This window comes from Lampetra planeri, chromosome 23 (assembly GCF_965212315.1).
Source record: "Lampetra planeri chromosome 23, kcLamPlan1.2.h2, whole genome shotgun sequence".
In the NCBI taxonomy this organism is placed as follows: Eukaryota; Metazoa; Chordata; class Hyperoartia; order Petromyzontiformes; family Petromyzontidae; genus Lampetra; species Lampetra planeri.
The window spans coordinates 3,808,813-3,828,301 of record NC_136129.1 but is presented as its reverse complement, the minus strand read 5'-3'; the positions used below and the strand labels follow the sequence as shown (position 1 = coordinate 3,828,301).

The window sequence follows — 19,489 nt, the reverse complement described above, 5'->3', positions numbered from 1 at the left end:
ACCTCTGGATCTGAACTCCAGTGTGTTGCTGACCATTACACCACGGCAACATCAGTCATTACAAATGATTGCGTCATGAAGATTCGTAGCGGCTCGAGAAGACCAGTTTGAATTTCATCTTCTTGTATGTTGAACTTCTTACATAGCCAAATGTACTAATCGGAGGTGGGGGGGAATTCCTTGCTGTACTGTGTACACTTTAGGGTTCAGTGTTGTGGTTAAGAAACAGACGCAGAAGTCATAAAGATCACATTTATATTTTATTATTTGCAAAAGGCCCAGATCGAGACGTCATCTGGAGTGCAAGCCAAGTGGTTAGTGGAAAATAAATGTTAACCCGCAGTTTGACCGAAAACAGAAATGCAAAGAGGAAAAAAGTGAAATCTTGACTTAAAGCTTTCGTGACTGCAGGAATACATATTCTATGGGTCTTTCGGTAAAGCCACGTAGATAGAAAAATAATAAAACTATCACGACGTTTCGATCGCAACACAAGCAATCGTCTTCAGGTGACAGAATGGGAACAAAGTGCATTGTCGCGATCTCAAAAGTTCTCAGATGTAATTATCCCTCGACAGCATAAGGATTGACCCGACCGATATAAGCATCCTCGTAACTTTCCGACGGTCATTCGAGGGACCCACCGAGACCACATCTGCAATAGTGAAAGCTTGCCCAGGTGTACATTTTACATAAACAGAACGTCAATCGCTAGAGTCAATTCTGACTTACACCTCCCAGTGGGTGGATTTGTTATTATTTATACGCAACGTAGTTTGGGCCCAACAAACAAATGTACGAACGCAGCCACACACCCCAGAAATGCATCGACAATGGCACCCTTCAGAAAACACTCCCTTTAACGAATGACGCGCTTCAAACACAACACCCTCTTTTCAAACGATACGCAGCAAAAACCACCACTGTGACTGGATTGCGCCATTCACCAGCAGAGCGTTTATTTCAACCTTCTAGGGGGACTGCAACAATCTGCGTGTTATCGCTTTACCGTTGCCAACTGGGGAGTTTATTACACAGGAGAGATAGTGGTTTAGTCAAGCACTTGCTCTTTATTGAAATTAGCTTAATTCGGAATACATGCACAGAGAATGTGAAATGTTTAAACGGTATGTATGTATGTAGAACTTACATTGCACTGCACGTAGCCAACCCTGATAATCGGAGGTGCGGGGGAAGAACAACAAACGTCCGCATTCTCTGGGATTATAATGCTGGACACAATTTTTTTCCTCCCCACTGTATCTTAAAGCAAAAGTTGGGGGGTTCGTCTTACAATCCGGTATTTGTCTGTGCGCGTGTGCCCAGACTTGCAAATCTTTTATTGACACCGGATACGAATTTCGAACAAGTATTACTTTCTGGAGTGTTTTATAATCCAGACAATATGGTAAATCATGTTGTCACCATATTATTCCAAAACTCCCATCAAAGACTGTTTTGCTTACTAAAATAGTCCCATCGCTCAGCACGCGAGGCAGCTATTCATTTCTTACTCGATATTTCCTGGAACGCCGTAAACTCGGCTGGCTCAGAGCAAGGCCTTATCGGCGTAAGGCACGACCCACTGGAAGACAGGGTACACATCTATCCGTAACACAAATGCTCCTACATTTATTCTACCCGATATTCCTAGAAACCTATGAATAGGTTTGTAAAAATGATACGGAACAAAAAGGAGAGACGCACGTGACGTGGTGCCAAAATAATTGTCGGAAAAGCGTACCGGATCGTTACAGCTGATACTAAGCGGCGCTTCCTTCACGCTCTGTGACAAATTCAGGTCGATTGCCGCGAGTCTATGTACTGATGGATATTAGATCAGGATGGTGAGAAGCACCCCTTTAACATCAGCACCATTCTGAAATAAGCAAAACACATTGATAGCACACTGCAGGGAGGAAGGCTGAGGGTATATTTTGATAGATGCACACTACTTCTGATATAAGCACAGCTGGCCTCGCTCGCAAGGGGTGTAAATACTTGTATGCAGCTTCCACTGTCATTCAGAGCCAACCAAAGCCACATTAAGCGCAATAATGACATTGACTGGACACAGACCTATCCTGCAGTCACTGGGAGACTGGGCTGAGACGTCAAACTCACTACCGACTACAAACCTGGTTTAACCACCGGCTGTGGTGGGGGGGGGGAAGTGGAGGGAATCTGGGATATGAACCCAATAGATCTCAGCGGTGCTCGCTTAAGTGGCCCCGACATTGCCATCATGAACCACTTGCGGCGAGACGATGCCCGTCCCATCTCGATAGCTCCAAGCAGGAGCTCCATATGGATGCAGCCGCCAAGTTGAGGTGGTGGTGGGGGGGGGGGGGTCTAGGTTCGACGTCGCTAGGCAGGGGGTCGGGCTCGCCGCACAGGCCTCCCCTCCGTGTTGAATTGAAACGGCCACCGGCACTGCCGCCTCCTCCTCCTCCTCGCCCCGACCGAGGCTGGGCAGGGTCCTCACTTCTGTGGGTATGCCTCCACAATCATGCCGTGGCCCTGTGCACACACACACAAAACAAGTATAGCCCGTAAAAACAAAGTTTTTCACTATAAATCCTTTATATGCGTGGCGGCTAGAGTCCTCTCGTCCTCTGGCTTGACATGGCTGCCACCTATGGGTCAGATGATTGCATGGCAGCATTAAGCAATTGGCAATTAAATATAATATTTTTGTCCTAAAAAGTGTACAATTTTGGAAAAAAATTTTCACGAACATTACTTGTCACGCACAACGAGTCTGTGTGGAAAATGCCAGCTCGATTGGATCACGGGAAGTGGGTTAAAAAACGACCGAAATATTTGCACGGTCCTAAGCAAGCAAGTGAACTTAATATAAAGGATTTAAAAAGACAAAGATCCCCCCCCCCCGTATAGCCTTTAACAGACTTTTTGGGGCAAGTGCCGTGAGCGAGCACCCAACGGTGTACAAGGAGGAGGAAATGGAGATTGGTGGCCATCACCATGCTCCAGGCGCGTTTGTATCCCCAGTGCTGATGTTCACACATCGCACCAGGTCCTTATTTAAAGGCTGAGTTGACCTAGGGAAGGGCCCCAGGACCGGTTGAGATATTCGTCACCGATGTTAGCCGTGAGCAAGAATCAAACTCTGGTCACTGGATTCATAACGCAGTGTGCTAATCGCTACATTACCGCGCTCCCTCCTTACATACACACACACACACACGTATTAATGTAAATTAGCGCACAGAGGGCATATCAGAAAAAGCAATTATTATACCATTCGATGGGTCAGCCCCCCCATTATAGCCAAGATTGACAAGAGCTAATGCATTAACCCTAACAACTAACAACTTTAGTTTCAAGGTTCTTAAATTACAATTCGCTCTCGAATCATTGTGCCAGCCCATCGAATCGCTGATTGCAGTGAGGGGCGGCGGGGTAACCACGAGGCGCGTTACCAAGTCAGTGGTCCTAACCTCCGCCGTGCGCAACAACCAATCGTCACGAGTAACGGCCACGCGTGTTGCTCGTCGCGACAGACGACCCATCGGTGCGTGCACGATACTCCGTCCTGACGCATCACGCAGAGCTACCTTACGGAAAAACCGTTTGCCCGCGTACCGCCAAGATCGCCGCGCTACGGGGGTCGTTACTAACAATCGTTACGCGGATAGGCACGCCCCAACGCCACCGCCCCAACCCACACCACCAACCAGACGGAACTCACCTGGCCTCCGGCAGCGCAAGCGGCGACCAGCGCGTACTGCCCCCCCTCGCGGTGGAGCCGATGTGCGGCAGTGGTAACGAGGCGGCAGCCGGTGGCGCCGAAGGGGTGGCCCAGCGATAGCGAGCCCCCCCAGAGGTTGAACTTTTCAGCGGGGGGGGCCCCCACCTGTTCCCGGGAGGGAAAAAATAATCAGAATTACCGAATGGAGGCTGGAGGAATCCAATGAGCTACAAAAGCTCTTTTTCGCCAGTATATGGGTGGGTCAAGCGAGTGACAACAGCAAACGATACAAAAAAATACAATAGGCGTGCAAAATAGAGAACATGGTAAGCAAGTCACTCAATATGAATATGGAAAATAAATAATTAAATATCGATTTAAAGCTTTCGTGACTGCAGGGATTCATCTTCTTGGTTCTTTCGGTAGAATGGAAATAATAAAATAATAAAACATAATAAAATAATTCTCACGACGTTTCGGCCACAACGCAAGACAGACTCTGTCTTCTCGACAGACCTGTTCTTCACCTGAGGACGGCTGCTTGCGTTGTGGCCAAAACCGTCGTGAGAATTATTTTATTATGTTTTATTTTTATTATTTCCATTCTACGCGACTTTACCGAAAGAACCAAGAAGATAAATTAAATACATTCATTTGCAAAGACAACAAAACAGTCCTGGACCACACCAAGATGGCGCGCGGTCCATCAAAAATACGGCACATTAACATTGACCAACGATCAAAGCGGTGGTTCCTTTTGTTCTCCTTCAAATCTCGTCTCCAGTCCTGCTGATCCACTGCTGGATGAAGGCCTCCCCCCCCACCCCCCATGCCCCACGCTGTGCCAATCGTGGGGGTTGCTTGACCATACTTCACCCCACTGGTAAATGCAGGTGGAGGAAGATTTCACGCACCACTGATGCGAGTAGTGGCCGGGAATCGAACTTGGATGGCCGGGTTCATAGCACGATCCGATAACCACTGCACCACCGCTCTCACCGATGTATACTGTTGGAGCTACGGCTGTGAGGAAGTAACTAATAAGACCAACACACACAACTGGTGGTGTGGCTATCTCCAAGCCTGGTCTCTCTAGTGGTAAAGCTTAGACACTGCACCAGGTACTCATTCGAGGTTGAGTTGACCTGGATGAGGACCCAGGACCAGTTGAAATATCACTCCCTAAAAAATAAAGATCCCCCGTATGGCCTTAACAGGCTTTTGGGCTAAGTGCTGTCAGCGAACACCGACGAAGACAGGCACAGGACATGAGGGAGCACCAAATCCAGCTCCCTTTGTCTCCCCAGTGGCGATGTTTACATATGGCACCAGGTACTCATTTGAGGTGGAGTCGACCAAGGGGAGGCCCAGGACCGGTTCAGATAATCGTCACTGGGTATTGGAAGCGAGTAGAAATGGAACGCGGGCCGCCAGGTTTGTAATGCAGCGCGCTACCCCTTGCACAATTGCCACACACATGAACACAAAGTTACAACTCTACATGCATTTAAATAAAACAAACATCCCCATATAGCCTCAACAGACTTTTGCTGTTAGAGAGCAGCTCTGAAGGCCCGACACGGCACAGGAGGGCGTGGGGTGACCAGCACGGACTCACAAACTCGCTCAGTCTCACCTTGGACTTGAGTCCAATGTAGTTTTGAGCAAACCAGTCCGAGTCCATGGCCCGCATGTTGGCTAGGATTTGGCCCTGATTATGTACACACACACACACAGGGAGAGAAACCCCTTCAATTACTCGTGTAGCCGATTGCTACAATTAAGCACAAATTAGGTTTCAAACAATGCACAAAAATGCGTTTAAAAACCCCCAACAGCTTTTCTGCATTATCCAAAAATTCCATCAGCATTTCCTGCAGAATTGCATTGGGATTTCTCTTCACCATCAAAAGTACATGTGAGTAAATGTGACCGACCGACAGCAGCAGCAGCGATGCAGCGATAGACTTCTATGATACACCAGTTTCATCCCAATTAAGACTCATCAGCACGGTATAGTCGCCCAATGCTCACCGCTGCGAAGTGTGCCTCGCGAAAACATCCACGTGGAATCCCCACGTCCACACTACAGGCCCCATATTTGCTTGGCCAGTGCCAACAAATAAAACATTTGCCATTTATACATTTGATAAAGTGCACGGCTGCGCGAAAACACATGTATGTTGAACTTCTTAGTCAACGGCGCTAAATCGGAGGTGCGGGGGAAGGACAACAAACTAAACTATATTACAGGGTGATCAATTCATAGATACTCCACTCTTCCAATGACCCTTTTTTACTTTCGCCTCAACAGCAGTTGAATGAGTATTGAAAGTGGTGGCCCAGTGTCTCGCAGACGAGATTGATAATCAATTTAACAAACAAGTGTGTACAGTTTGGCGAGAGGCTTGGAGAGGCTTTGCAATAAAAAAAACATTAGAGAATCTCTCCCCATTATGCCAGTCGGGTATCTATAAATGGATCGGCCTGTACACACACGTACCCAAATGGCAACATGTAACGTGCAACTTGGCAACGTTGTACTGAAGCGCATGCACAGAGATCTGTGTTGGTGCCCGAGGCTCTGAGCGCCAGACTAAGAAAACTTTCGCATCGATCCAATTCATTAATGACGATTGAATTAGGGACAAAACCTAAAGACTGAATAAAACACTTCCGTATTGAACAGAAGACTCAGTGAATAGATAGAGAGAAACCCCAAATCAATCAACTCCTACAGAAAACTTTCACCAACAGAAGAGACCCAATTTGAACACAACCGACTCCCACACGAACACAGCAGACATATTCAACAGACTCCTCCAGAGAACTGCGTTTGAATGTCTCTTGAAAAGACTTCCTACTTAAGAGCCATTCCTGTCCAACAAGGGAACCCCACCCCACACTGAGCAGAATTCGTTAGCATCAAACCACAGTAGTGCTTGCAGGCATGTGTAAATGCGAATGTGTGTGTACGTCGGTATGCATGTGTGCGTATGGGTGTGCCTGGCACAAGCGCTGTGACGTCACTGCCAATTAGTGGCGGCTGTCGTATGCGTGCGTATGTGTGTGTGCGTGCGTATGTGTGTGTGCGTATGCATACATGTGCGTGCATGCACATATGTATCTGTGCGTACATGTGCGTGCGTATGCATGCATGTGTATGTGCGCACATGTGTATATGCATGTACGTGTGTATGTGTGTGTGCGTATGTGTGCATGTGTGTGCATGTGTGTGCATGTGTGCGCATCCGTGCGCATGTGTGCGCATGCGTGCGCATGCGTGCATGTGTGTGCATGTGTGCGCATGCGTGCATCACGCACAGCGAACGCCTCGTGGAATTCAAACACGTCGATGTCGCCGAGGGAGAGCCCGGACTTGGCCAGAAGACGCGCGGTGGCGTAGGATGGCCTGCGTGATGAGCAGCACACAGCACGCACGCACACAGCACGCACGCACACAGCACGCACGCACACAGCACGCACGCACACAGCACGCACGCACACAGCACGCACGCACACAGCACGCACGCCACGCACGCACACAGCACGCACGCACACAGCACACACAGCACGCACGCACACAGCACGCACGCACACAGCACGCACGCACACAGCACGCACGCACACAGCACGCACGCACGCACGCACACAGCACGCACGCACACAGCACGCACGCACACAGCACGCACGCACACAGCACGCACGCACACAGCACGCACGCACACAGCACGCACGCACACAGCACGCACGCACACAGCACGGCCCTTGTGAATGGCATCTCGGTGAGGGGAGGGACTCAACCAAAGGCGGATATGCACGAAGGTCGGATGTGTGAACACCAATGGAAAATGACAGTTGCAAAGTGCGTCTGAAGGGGGTGACTGGACAAAAATAATATCGTGAGCTGCCCCTAAACACGGGCAGGTACACGCCACTTCACTGTGCGTTAGAAGCGAGCGCACGGCGTGCGAGATTAACAACAAACAACCGTGCACGTCGAGACCTCAGATTTGTGAACACACATGTAAAAATTTACAATTACATCTTGCACGAAAAAAAAAGCGAGATTTTTGAGCCCATCTCAGCTGTCCCGTGGACTCGGGTGTTCACCTCCTGCGACATCCGGCCAGGCTCATCGATTTCCTAGTCCTGCTTCTGTACCATCCCTACTGCGCAGCGGAGGTAATAATTCTAGATTTGAAGCGTTCGTGACTGCAAGGAATCATATTCTTAGGTTTTTTCGGTAAAGTCACGTAGGTAAAACATCAAAATTAATGAAAATAAAATAAAATAAAACAAAAATCACGACGTTTCGGAGGCAGCTAATCTGGCTGTGACGGTCCCACCTGATGACGGAGACTTGTGTTGCCTCCGAAACGTCGTGATTTTTGTTTTATTTTCATTAATTTTGATGTTTTACCTACGTGACTTTACCGAAAAAACCTAAGAATATGGAGGTAATAATGTTAAAGTTTGTAAAGATAAGTGTCATTTTTACGTCACTTCATTGCACAATGCCGTGTAATCTGCAAAACAGAGGCGCGCGCAAACACAAAAATGTTTTCAGCCAATGAGTGTTGATATTTTAGGGAGGAAACCGCAACACCTTGGAGCAAACTCACACGTGCGAGGGGGGGCAACACTATCCTATACAGATGGGACAGTTATTAGTCTGCACTTTGCCGAACCGCCTTCTTCCGACTCCCACGAGAAGGGAGTTCTGCAACATCTGTGCGACGATCCACCAATCCGAGGCTGCCCGCCTCCACACAGCGCTGGGTTACACAGGCAGGCACACGTGTCGCCACCACCGTCACCCGATACGTACCCCAACAGCAGCTGGTCCTTCGGGTCTTGGGAGACGTACACAAAGTCCCTGCAGAGAAATATAATCGAAGCATTATTACAACTATTGTGTGTGGGGCGGCGGGGAGTGGTGGTGCAGTGGTTAGTGCAATGAGTTTTATTCCCGGTGACGGCTGACATCAGTGGTGAGTGATACATGAAACGATTGTGGACCCATCCCTTCACCGACCAGCATCATGGACATATGGACAAATATTCCCCCCTCAAGACCTGTATGGGGTGTATCAAGACCCTCATCCAGCTGTGGATTAAAAAAATAGGGCCTGTATATGTACAAGTGAAAGACACCCGGGACTTGAACCTAGGAATCCAAGTTGCTCGCTCAATGATCTGGTCCCATATTAAACCTTTCACATTCGGATGACGTAAACGAAAAATAACTTCATCGCTACGCCTTCAGGTTGGAGGATATACCGAGGCTCCCACAAGGCCATGCAGGACGGCATGTGGCACAGCTTGGCGCCAGCTGTCGAGTGTGGTCATGTCGCTACAGTTTTCTGTGGCGAGTACAAAGTGTTTAAAAACAACGGCGCCATGACCGTTTGCGAGTTCCTAGATTCAGCAGTGACCCGCCCTGCAACGGGACCCGCACTGTAACTTGCAAACGTCTCGGAATGCGAAAGGTTTCAAAATCCAAGCCCATCCACTTTCAGGGTTTGAAACTCAGATTTACTCAGCGTCTCAAACACTGACATAACCCCCCACCTCCCCACAAAAGACAGACATCCTGTCCAGGAGTCAAACCCTGACTGGCACCGTACCGAAGGTAGGCCTTGGGTTTGTATCCCATGGCGAGAGCCTTCTCTTCAGACATGATGAGCACAGCCGACGCTCCGTCAGTCTGCAATCAGCCACGCACACACACACCCGATGTCAGCCAGGCCTTCGACAACAACACTGCCACAACAAAGTCAGACAAATCAACAGTGGAAATTCAACTGATGCTTTGCCGAGGACAGGACAGAGATGGGATGAGAATAAGGGGGGGGGGGAGAGTGGGGCAATGTTTATTTTCTTAACGAGATTTACGATGAAAATAATAATCAGCAAAGTGGGTTTTTATTCGTATACTTTGGTTAACAATGGTTGCGAGTGGACCAAAATCGAGCATAGAATGACCAAGTCAATTACACAGCCTTAAGACAGGCTGTTGGGTCAGTGGGGGGGGCAGGTGGGTGGGTGGGTGGGCGGTGGTGGTTTGAGAAAAGGTTGGGAGAGGGGAGAGGCACCAGGAAGGAGGAGTTGGCGGCCGTGACGGTGCCGTGGGGCTTGATGAAGGCCGGCTTGAGTCGCGCCAACTGCTCCATGCTGCTGGGGCGGATGCCGTTGTCCTTCGTCACCGTGTCCTTCCCTGCGGACGCACGAAGTGACGGCGCGACTTGCACCTCGCGCGTTTCCAAGCTGGTGGTATCCCCACCCCCCCCATGCACGCGCGTCCCCTTCCCGTAGTTCCAAGGGTCAACCGTGAAATACGTTCAACTCCCGACCCTGGCTTATGAACTAAACTATTTTTTATTCTACCACGAGCTATATAGCTCTTTTTCAGAAGCGACCTGGCCACAAACGATCGCTCAACGAAGTGGCTTATCACATGACAATTTATTGCAGCCAAATGCTCTACTAAAAGCATGTTTCTAAATGTGGACGGAAAAAACTGGAGGACCCTGGAAAAAAATTCAAGCGACCACAGGGAGAGAGAACATGCAGACTCCAAATATACAGCAGCAGGCGTCAGGGTCAAAATCGAACTCACGACCTCCTGCATACCAGGTGAGGTAGTTAAACCACGAGTGGCTTTTGCATTCCTTTTCACCGGCACATCAGCACCGTGCCCGTAATGATCCGTAGATGATACGAGTTCTTGTTTCTTTTACTGCGCCAGACGAGCCGTGCCGCTGCCGTCACACCCAACAAACACGAGGACGCCGGGAGACGGCTCGGTAACGGCGCCCACAGGACGGACGTCACACACGATCTTCTTGGTTCTTTCGGTAAAGTCACGTAGAAGGGAAATAATAAAATAATAAAAATAAAACATAATAAAATAATTCTCACGACGTTTCGGCCACAACGCAAGCAGCCGTCCTCAGGTGAAGAACAGACCTTTATTTTATTATGTTTTATTTTTATTATTTTATTATTTCCATTCTACGTGACTTTACCGAAAGAACCAAGAAGATGAATCCCTGCAGTCACGAAAGCTTTAAATCGAAGTCACACACGATGTTACTCGTCATTAGCCCCACGAGCCAGATTTTAATGTTTTGAGAAGCCAGCGCATCTCGGATTGGTCGTGGCTCAGCCCGGCAAAGAGTCAGTGGAAAACCACCCGTGCCGCGAGGACACCACACACATCGGCTTGGCTACGATGTACCAGTGGAAGAGGGTTAGGACAGCCACGACAGGGTGGTGAAATTCTGAGTCCGTGTGTTTATACCCGTCAGGGGTCACGTTCCGACAGACCTCCCCCCCCTCCCCCTCACCTGGCACCTTGAGGGGCACGAGGTCGGACAGCAGTCCCTGCTCCTGCGCCTTCTTGGCGTACGAGTGCGAGCGCAGCGCAAACTCGTCCTGTTCGGCACGCGACACGCCGAACGCCGCCGCCAGCCGGTCCGCCGAGTGGCCCATCGTTTCGCTCGTCGAGAACTCGGCCACGGCCGGCAGCTGCACATGCACGGAAGCACGCACACACACACACACACGCACACGCACACACACGCACACACGCACACACAAAAAGATCCCCCGTGTAGCCTTTAACTGACTGTAGGCCCAAGTGCTGTTAGCGGGGGTAGCCTGCAATACGCCCGGTTGCCGCCTTTGTTTTCGCAGGGACGATTACACACCGAACCAGGTATGTATTCATAATATAGGTTTTTGGGTCAGATCGCGTTATTTATAAATGTGTCGTAACCCTCCACCACCCGACACGGCCAAACAGTAAAAAATGTGTTACGTTTTCAAAGGACAAAATAATTCACTTCTTTAGCCCACCGGTGTGCTGTAGAGAGAATCAACATCATTTTCATTTTGAGTAGTCAGACGTTTCGCTGATAATTACAATCAGCTTCATCGGGCAAGAATGGTGAAGCTCTCCTGTTGCTTCCGTTCTTAAATAGAGCAGCCTCAGGGTGACGTCATCATTTAATTCAATTCAATCTGGTGCAGTGATTCGAGGCAAGGAGGGGGGGGGGTATTGTAATTATATAGATCGGTAATCATTCAATTGTTATTCATTGGTATGTGTTGCCCTTATAAGGAATTGTAATTGTATTTATTGTATGTATTAATTTAAAGCCGAGTCAACCTAGGAGAAGACTGGTGCAAATATTCACAGTCACTGTTATTGGTCGCGAGCGGGAAACGAACTGGGACAACCGGGTTTGTATCGCAGTGCAGTAACCACGCGCGCACACGCATGTACATGTGTGTGCCAAATATGCAGAGTGTACGGCATAGGTATATATCATTCAATCACCTCAATTAATTAATCCATTTCACCTGGGTCTGTGCCGTTGATTTATATAAATACCCACCAAGTGGCTGAGAACATCTCAATCTACAGGCACCTCCGCATTGTGCGACGCGGCCGCTGCACAAATGACACTGCTTCATGAACAGAAGACTCAACTTGACAACTTGGCGATGAAATGTAATATTTAAAAATACTTTTTTTTAAACACGCTTTAATGAAATGTACCGTACGAGTAATGGCAGAACTCCACGACTCCAGGAAGTGGCTGCAAAGCTTGCCATAACATAAGGGGCCGTGGTGATTTACAGCCAACGTTAGTTGAGCGTGGACAATTAGACCCAAGCCGAAACATAACATATAAAAAAGATGGTTTCAAAATATTTGTATTTATTTCTTATGATAGAATATAGTATTATCATCAGTATGACATAAGTATGCCAAGTTTGCAGTCGATACCACATTGGGAAGTGGGTTAAAATTGAGTTACAAGATTTGAGGATACGACAACAACAGAGCGAGTTAAATAAAAGCGTGTAAAAAATCCAGCCATCAAAGGGGTCCTCACTTCTGGCACGAAGTGCGCCAGGCGCAGCGAGGACGCTAGTGCCAGGCGCTGCCCCACCGTCTTGGCCTTGTTGAGAGACAGCAGGGTCTTGCGCATCTTGCGGCTGTGCCGGATGGGCACGTCCGACATGAACTCCACTCCCCCGGCCACCACCACGTCGCACTGGCCCGCCGCTATCAACCCAAAGCCTGCACACGCACAATACATACATCCACACACACACATACATCCACACACACACACACACACATCCACACACACACACATACATCCACACACACACACATACATCCACACACGCACATACATCCACACACACACACAAGACAACTCCCGTATAGCCATAACAGACTCTTGAGGTAAGTGCTGTTAGGGAGCACCTATGAAGGCCGCAACGGCACACGAGGAGGTGGGTGGCCAGCACCACGCCCGGCCGCCTTTGTCTCCCTTGTGGCGATGTTTACACACCGCACCAGGTACTCATTTCAGGCCGAGTCGGCCTAGGGGAGGGCCCAAGACCGGTTCAGATAATCGTCACTGGTGTTGGCCGTGAACGGGAATCGAACTTGGGTCTCCAGGTTCATAGCGCAGTGCGCTAACCACTACACCACTGCTCCCCACACACACGTGTTTTTAAAAGGGTTTTGACATAGTGGTGGCGCATTCACCGCTTGTTGACGAGGATCAAGCGGTCGCCGATTACTTTAAGTTTATTAGAAGAAATTTTGTAATTATTTTTTATTTTATTTTCTATCTACGTGACTTTACCGAAAGAACCAAGAATCTCATACTTAACACACTACGTGCTGTTTGCTTCACGGTGGACATTAAATATCCCACAACATCAATCGCATGAGCGGGTTGGGCCACTGTACGCCGGTGTCACGGTCGGTCGAGATTAAAAAAAATCAACCGCAAATTTCACATTAAACACGGCAATCATCGGCCCCTACTGCGAAAAATTGGCAGCACCTGCCTAAAAAAGAATCACGAAGCTCAGTGACATTTTCCTGGATAAGTATAAATTATGTAGTAGTAATAATAATAGGGGCATCGCAGTGGCAAGATGCTAACTCCATCGCCTGGTAAGCAGTAAGTCGTGGGTTCGATCCAGACCCCAACGCCTGTATATTTGGAGTTTGCGTGTCTCTCTCCCCGTCCATAACACAGGCTTAACATATAAGGCTTTCGCGACCAATCTCATCCATAGTGGTCGCGTGGATTTTTCTCCGGAACCTCCGGTTTTTTCCTCTACATTTAGAATCAACATGCGTTTAAGGATATTTGCCTGCTATAAATTTCCACATAAGTCATTTCGTTGAGCTTTCATTTGTGGCCAGGTCACTTCTGAAAATTAGCTACAATATAACTCAGTAGGCCTTAGCTGGTAAAGTAAATATACTTTAGCTTATAATAATTTACACCATTGGAACCTTATTTGCCAGAAGAAAAAATATGATAATTGTTTTTTTTCATCCTTTTATCTGGCAACAAAAGCGCCTTTTGGCGTCATCTGGTCCAACACCATGTGAGACTAGGCTCTAAGGAAAGCTGTCTCGGGTGTGGACCAATCAACTTCAAGGACAGTGCATACATTATCAGAGTTATGTTTTTTGTTTGCATTACGACTGCAGGTATTGTGGTCTATGCAAACATGACTCCTTGTAAAAAAGGTGTCAGTTTTGTTGCCAGATAAAAGGGTGAAAAACCAATTATCTTATAATAATTGTTCGTGTGTGCCCATGTATACATCCACACGAACCCGTAGTCATGGCTTGATTTGACGAGATGCAGGCCATGGTTACCGTGTGTGCAGGGATCCTGTCAGAAAACCCAGCTCCAAGAGCAGCCTGCATCAACACAGCGCATCACAAAAACAAAATGAATCACAGAACAACAACAATTTTGCGTCTATCACTCGCTGGGGACTGAAGCAGAGGCGCGGATTTGTGAATTTCGATTATACAAAATAAAGACGCAAATGCACGCACAAACACTGCACTAGGTGTCGGCAGATAACTGGTCAGGGCAGATAAGTGACAATCAGATATGCGACTTTGCACACAACTATCTTGGCAACCAACAGAAGAGTAAAGAGTTATTAACACAGCACATCAGTTATTAACATCGTCTCAGTGGTGTAGGGTTACGCTCACCTCGCGAGCAACATTGCTCGTTTTCACCTCCTGTATCACGGTGCCGAGCACAATGTAGTCCACGGCATCCGTGGGCAAACCGGTGCGCGAAAGTAGTCCCCTGCGTAGCGGACACATGCATGCATGCATAGGTTACCGTCTTTTGCCACCAGATGAAGAGAAACCTCCCCACCGCACACGCTCCCTATCGATCGTTGATCACGGCAGGAGGTAGCAATCATACAAAAGAAACATTTGTAACGTGCTGCACAGATATCCTTAAATTCAGAGGCATCGAAAATCACAAAGCGAGCCGAATGAATAGGTCAGTGTCATCAGGATAAATGGACACTCACTGCAAAGCTCCACGTGCGAGGTCATGGGGCATCATGTCATTGTACCTGCACAATGACACACACACACACACAGGAATTATCTTAAAAAACACCTGTCATGCACAATCCCCTTCATCTGCAAGAGACACTTATCCAGGCTGATTGTGATCTGTAACTACAACTGAGCAATAGAAATTACAGCAACATAGCCTCCTACTCGCAGATTATATTCCCACTTGCAGGGCAGGTGCCCAGTCGCCTTGTGCCAGACAGGGACAGCTGCCAACCAGGGGGTGCCTTCGGCTAATTAAAAAAATGCACACTGAGACGTTTCGTTATGGGCACAATAAAAAAATGCAAGCATGGCTATGTTTTATTTATTTTGTATCCACTCTCCCACGGAGACGAATGACAAACCAGACCACTGTGTGCTGCAATACACTGCACAACAGCACACACAACACCACGACGCACATCAACGATTAGCACGGTTGGCTACGTACGGTGTGAAAGAAGTTCAACGTGCTCACATACGTATAATAAAAACTCCACCGAGAACAGACACACACCAAACGCATTCGCCTCCACTATACCCCACCTGAACCACACCTGAACCACACACATACCGACCAACCGTACAGCCCCATTCCAAAGCACGCCATACCTCTCCGCACAACAATCAGTGAGCACCGAATACCTCGTCAAAATAAGCTCAATGCACGTCGAGGGGAAGGAGGGAGAGGGGAGGCTCACGTACGAGGTGCCCGACATCAGGAATGGCGTGCGCACGCCATCCACGAGCACCACGTTCTTGACGCCGGGACGGGACAGGCTCTGCTTGCTCTTCGCCGGCGCAAGAACGGCGCAGGAGGAGCCCAGGGCACGGGCACCGCCTGCACCAAACCGCGGAGAGCGCAAACGGCGACACACCACGACGCAGCATTAATCTTGTGTGTCTGTGTGTGCGTGAGAGAGATAATTTACAGAATCCATGCACGATTTTTCTTCCTCGCTCATAGTTGCAACTTCCTTTTAACGTCTAAAACCTCCTCACCGAGTCGGGAGGTGGAGGCCCAGCCCTGGGGCAGACACCGGAGTGAGGACGCCATCAGCCGAGACATCTTCTGCACAAAGAGACACAGACAGGACACACAGACAGGACACACAGACAGGACACACAGACAGGACACACAGACAGGACACACAGACAGGACACACAGACAGGACACACAGACAGGACACACAGACAGGACACACAGACAGGACACACAGACAGGACACACAGACAGGACACTCAGACAGGACACTCAGACAGGACACTCAGACAGGACACTCAGACAGGACACACAGACAGGACACACAGACACGTACATCCACTGACCAAAGTGCAGGCAAACATATTTCTCTTTCTGCTTTTAACCCTCGCACGGCTCCACTTTGGATTTCCGTCGCACAGTGTCTTTTCCAAAATTCTCATAACCTTGCTCAATTCAATAAACGTGTTCGCTCTCGTCTATTCCAATATTGACAGTGCTGTTTGTTGCTGGCCACTCAACGTTCTGGGTCGGAGCTCGGCAACGATGTTTAAAAAGGAAAGGACAACTGCTGGTGACTGCCCAGAATGAAAATGCTACTCATTTGAACGACCCCAAAGGAGGATGATGAGGAAGAGATTTCAACCCATTTACACCTCCAACCCTATTTGTAAATTCACTGCTGGATGAGTGCCTTTCCATGACGTGCGGTTGATGGACGTTGGGTTGCCCTGATAAAGAGTCGAGTGCTTTGACCACAGCGCCACCTGGCGGTTGACAGATCGTAAATCTCAATGAGCACCCATGGCCAGTTGAGAGGGAAGAGACCCAGACCTTTCTGGGGTTCTCCAAGTGGTCAATGAGATTTGGTGCACTTTAACTGGTTCCCATCTGGTTATCCAACGAGAGACTCTCACCTGGATTATGAATAGGCTTTAAAAATTGTCAATAGGCTTTCACTCAGGTTAGAGAGAGAGACCAGATCAACAAAATTATCAATGTGGTTAAATAAAGATTGTAATGCATCTCAGTGAGTTCTCATCTGGTTAAAAACAGAACCTAATTAAGCTCCCAAATGGGTAAATAAAAAATCTCTATAGATTCTCACCCGTGGTGAAATCGGAGAAAACTGGCAGGGTTCTTCAACGCAGTTAAATAAACCATCACGCGAACTCCGGTCTTCCTCGCAGCGGCCTTTGACTGATAGCCATCGAACAAAGACGGTGTTTACCGGTGTCCCCCGGGGCTTTCTGATGCGCTTCTGCGGCCGTCTGTCACCCTCTACTCCTTCCGATATTAGGGCAGCCACAGGAGCTTCGCACTTTTAAATCACCGAGATGTAATACCCATTTCTTTCGAACTGCTTTTTTCTCCATAATTCAGGTTTTGTTGGGTTAGATCACGTCAATATGTCGTTAAACTCGCCACCGACAGCCAAATCTGGCTGTCGCCTGATGAAGCTAGTTGTAATTACTGGCGAAGCGTCGTACTCAGGTTGTAAATGCTGTGGCTTGGCTCTCCAACACACCGGTTAGTGCTGTACTAGTAACGAATTGGCATGTTATGTTTACGTGACAAACCTTACTAATTGGCTGTGTCGGGTGGTGGAGGGTTTAACGACACAAAAAAACCTGTATCATGGATATTGGTCGTGAAAGCCTACGTGTTAAACTGCTTTTTTCTGTTAAGTTTGTCCTTCCCTCCACCTCCGATTACCACGGTTGGCTATGTACAGTGCGAAAGAAGTTCAATGTACATACAAGTACAAAATCTAACTCGGGTTACTCGGCTACCAACTGGGTTAAAAATAGAGTTTTTTAAAATGCCATTGAGCGGTCGGCTCATTCATTGCCAAGCGCCATTGGGTCCCTTCTATTAGAGCCCCCCACCACTCATTACAATACAAACATATGGGTCCTACAGACACGCGTGTAGGAAAGAACTTAGCAACATATCGTATCTTGCCATCATAATTATCACTATCATTACCATCATCACCTCCATTACTATAAGCACCACCATCACCACTTTCATTATGACCATCATCATCACCACCACTACCATCACTTTCTACCATCACCACTATCACCATTATCGCCATCATCACTTTCATTATTACCATCAACGTAATCCCCACCGCCATAATCATTTCTACCACCACCAACACCACCATCGTTATTACCACCATCGCCATTACAATTAGTAGCATCACAATCGCCTTCATAATCCACTATCAATATTACCACCACCATTATCATACTTACTCCCACCACTATCACAAGAACCATCATCGCAAGGTATTACTACCATCACCACCAGTATCATTATTATAAACATGTTTTGATTTTACTAAGTCTTCAGCAGTACAGGGGGGGGGGGTCATCATCAGCTATGAACAATCCACTGCTGGATGAAGCCCTCCCTCACGGAGCCAGTCAAAGTGATCTGCTGCTCAAATGAGCAGCAATTGAGGCATTGATTAATATATCCCGTTTAACAGCGCTGCACAGCCAGTGGTGGCAATTCCACGTTCATATGCTGGTGGGAGAAGATCCCAGCGATCGGATAACCAGTGCTGCCTTCCCCCGGCAAAGTGGTACTAATTTTATATCGAAACCCGGAAGGATAGACGATGATTGGCTCAGTGAACACCGCTGATCGACCAGGCCCGGTTTGATCAAAAACCTTCAGCAATGCACCTTCAACTTACGTTTCAGAAAAATAACTGAATGTATAGCTGTAATGTTACTTTAAAATAACAACTGCGTCTCCATTATATCCGCTATTATCCCTGTTGTTGTTATAATGTCAGAAGTGGGTGAGAGGTCATTTGAGCTTAGCTGCGCCAAAATAAAAAAAACTGGGTCAAAGTTGACCTCAAATGTTCAAGGCTCTGCGCTCCAATTTAAACCGCGCAACGCGTCAAAAATCAACGATTCAGGCGGGTAACCTCTTAAACAATTATATTGATTTAAACAAAGACGGTGGTCAAAGTAACCGGAACTCACCGTGAGCAAGAACAGCGACTTACAAGTTGACGATCTCAAGGCGACTGAGGCGCGGAGACGGCCGCCCCCCTCCTTATATAGGCCTACGCCGACCGACCACCTTGACCAATCGGCTGCAGGCTGAGCACGCACGTGATGCGATTCTTAACCAATCGGATGCCGGAAAATTTGGAGAAGGGTATTGCAAAATGCTAGCTCGGATAAGCGGGGTCTCGTGACGTCACCCTCAGAATAATTTCCCCATGAATTTAAATAAATTTAGTTAATTTGATATCGCTAATTATGTTAAGTAACTCAAACGTAACGATTCGCGTCGTTGTGAAGAATATAAAAGAACGTATTATTCCTAAATTATT

At 48.0% G+C, this 19,489-nt stretch overlaps 1 protein-coding gene across 3 annotated transcripts; it reads right to left on the bottom strand.

Annotated features, from left to right (window-relative positions):
* Nucleotides 1-247: 247 nt before the first annotated feature.
* Nucleotides 248-19,214, bottom strand: HADHB (hydroxyacyl-CoA dehydrogenase trifunctional multienzyme complex subunit beta). Of its 3 annotated transcripts, none has more exons than XM_078604790.1 (15): nucleotides 19,134-19,214; nucleotides 16,146-16,215; nucleotides 15,849-15,984; nucleotides 15,113-15,157; nucleotides 14,778-14,877; nucleotides 14,384-14,471; nucleotides 12,622-12,809; nucleotides 11,065-11,245; nucleotides 9,811-9,932; nucleotides 9,343-9,422; nucleotides 8,544-8,591; nucleotides 7,037-7,124; nucleotides 5,349-5,423; nucleotides 3,713-3,877; nucleotides 248-2,520 (listed from the first exon to the last, which is right to left on the bottom strand). In XM_078604790.1, exons 2-15 carry the CDS (start codon nucleotides 16,210-16,212, stop codon nucleotides 2,482-2,484), a joined length of 1,422 nt encoding a protein of 473 aa, XP_078460916.1. In that variant the 5' UTR covers nucleotides 16,213-16,215; nucleotides 19,134-19,214; the 3' UTR covers nucleotides 248-2,481. The 3 variants fall into 3 exon arrangements, with proteins under 3 accessions (XP_078460916.1, XP_078460918.1, XP_078460917.1); XM_078604792.1 differs by having other exon boundaries at nucleotides 19,157-19,174; XM_078604791.1 differs by having other exon boundaries at nucleotides 16,146-16,212; nucleotides 19,134-19,163.
* Between the last annotated feature and the right edge of the window lie 275 nt (nucleotides 19,215-19,489).

Coding starts and splice junctions, on each gene's coding strand:
- HADHB (XM_078604790.1), bottom strand. CDS start 16,212: ATGTCTCGGCTGATGGCGTCCTCACTCCGGTGTCTGCCCCAGGGCTGG. Junction 11,246..12,621: donor TGGCGCACTTCGTGCCAGAA/GTGAGGACCCCT, acceptor GTGCATGTGCAG/CTGCCGGCCGTGGCCGAGTT. Junction 3,878..5,348: donor ACATTGGACTCAAGTCCAAG/GTGAGACTGAGC, acceptor TCCCGGGAACAG/GTGGGGGCCCCCCCCGCTGA.